Source organism: Sphaerodactylus townsendi, linkage group LG02, assembly GCF_021028975.2.
Source record: "Sphaerodactylus townsendi isolate TG3544 linkage group LG02, MPM_Stown_v2.3, whole genome shotgun sequence".
Taxonomy (NCBI): Eukaryota; Metazoa; Chordata; class Lepidosauria; order Squamata; family Sphaerodactylidae; genus Sphaerodactylus; species Sphaerodactylus townsendi.
Genome location: NC_059426.1, coordinates 70,085,381 through 70,087,430, shown reverse-complemented (window position 1 = coordinate 70,087,430; position 2,050 = coordinate 70,085,381). Strand labels below are relative to the sequence as shown.

The following is a 2,050-nucleotide window of genomic DNA, read 5'->3' as shown; positions in this document are numbered from 1 at the left end:
TTGTGGTGCCCCCCCTGCAGCACCATCCGCCCCCCGCAGCGCCCCCCCGTTCCCTTCCCACACTTACCTTAGTTCCTTTCCTTTTTCTTGAACTTTTTCAGGCTACAAAAGGCCTGTTTGCAGTAAAAACAGCCTGAGGAACTACAGTTTCAAGGAGACCTTGGGGCTCACAAGGTCTCCTGGGAAGTATAGTTCCCATCAGGCCATTTTTACTGTGAACAGGCCTTTTGCAGCCTGGAAAAGTTCTAGGAAAAGGAAAGGAACTAAGGTAAGTGTGGGAAGGGGGGAAGGGGGGCACCGCGGGGGCGGTCATGGGGGCGGAAAATGTAGAATATGCACTAGGCGTAGTTTGGCACAGTTACGCCTCTGGCTCCAGTGATGATGAAAGTGGATGCTTCCTGCTGGTTATTAGCTAACAGAACCTTAATACTTCTAGAAAAAAAATTTCAGGCTGAATGTTTTAACCAAGGCCCTTTTAACATCCTTATTCCTCAAACTGTAGATCATGGGATTTAACATGGGAGTGATGACCCCATAGAGCATAGAAACAACCCTATCTTGCTTGGGTGAATAAGCTGAAGTTGGTCGTCCATAGGTGAACATGGTGGTTCCATAGAATAAACAAACTACAGTCAAGTGGGATCCACAAGTGGAAAAGGCTTTCTGTCTGCCTTCTGTGGATGGCATGTGCAAAACAGTAGAAATTATATAGATATAAGAGATCAGCGTGATCAGAAATGCACTGCTACCTATAATACCAGCCACAAGCAGAAGGACTAGTTCAGGAAGATAGGTGGAAGAACAAGAAAGGGCAAGCACTGGGGGAATATCACAGTAATACTGGTCAATTTTATTGGGCCCACAGAAAGATAGTGTAAAGGCTAAGGAAGTATGAACCAAGGAGTTGATAATTCCAGTTACCCAGGTCCCAGCAGCCAACTTAGCACTCAGTTGTTTACTCATGATGGTTGTATACTGCAAAGGACTACATATTGCCACATAGCGGTCATATGCCATCACTGCTAGGAGTAAAATTTCAGTGCCTACAATATCTATGAGAAAGAATAGCTGTACTGCACAGCCAGCAAATGAGATGGTCTTGTCCTCTGACAAGAAAATCTGCAACATCTTTGGTACTGTGACAGTTGGGCAAAGAACATCCAGCAAAGATAAATTACTGAGGAAGAAGTACATGGGAGTCTGGAGGTGATTGTCTGTCCCTATTGCCACAAGGATAGCACCATTTCCAGCTAAAGTAATCAAATAGACCAGCAGAATCATTACAAAGAGGAAAATCTGTACTTCCGGGAGATCAGACAGTTCTGTAAAGAAGAAGTTCTGCACCATTGATACATTGGCTGTGTCCATGTTCTTGCCAACAAAAATGGCCATTTGAAATATCTGAAACACAGAGAAGACAAAGTAGCTGTTTTAAAGAAGGGCTGTCACTGAATACACATGTATTGATTAATAGCTTAAGAAACAATCCAGTATGTGGCCTGCAGGCAACTTTCCCATGCAGCCAGCTTTCTGCAGACAAGGAGTGATAGTGGGACAGAACTGCATATTCTGGTGCAGTGTGCATGATTGGGGTAGGGATGATTCAACAGGATCATGGATCATGCTGTTAAGTATAAAAAATGCACATATTACCAAAACCTGAATATATATGCTTTTTGAGGATTTTTGAAGACTTTTTGTCACGGCAAGATAATTTAGAATGAATGAGCTAATTTGACCTGGAGGAACCATCTAAAGAACACACATGACACTGCAGCAGTGCACACATCTAAAGTGCACACATCTAAAGAACACACATGACACTGCAGCAGTGGTGTAGTGGCTAAGTGGCTAAGAGCAGGTGCACTCTGATCTGGAGGAACCGGGTTTGATTCCCCGCTCTGCCGCTTGAGTTGTGGAGGCTTATCTGGGGAATTCAGATTAGCCTGGTCACTCCCACACACGCCAGCTGGGTGATCTTGGGCTAGTCACAGCTTCTCGGAGTTCTCTCAGCCCCACCCACCTCACAGGGTGTTTGTTGTGAGGGGGG

At 45.0% G+C, this 2,050-nt stretch overlaps 1 protein-coding gene across 1 annotated transcript; it reads right to left on the bottom strand.

The window, feature by feature from the left end:
- Positions 1 to 432: 432 nt before the first annotated feature.
- On the bottom strand, positions 433 to 1,368 carry LOC125426267 (olfactory receptor 5V1-like). Its single transcript, XM_048484528.1, has one exon. The coding sequence runs from the start codon at positions 1,366 to 1,368 to the stop codon at positions 433 to 435; it is 936 nt and encodes a 311-aa protein (XP_048340485.1).
- Positions 1,369 to 2,050: the final 682 nt, after the last annotated feature.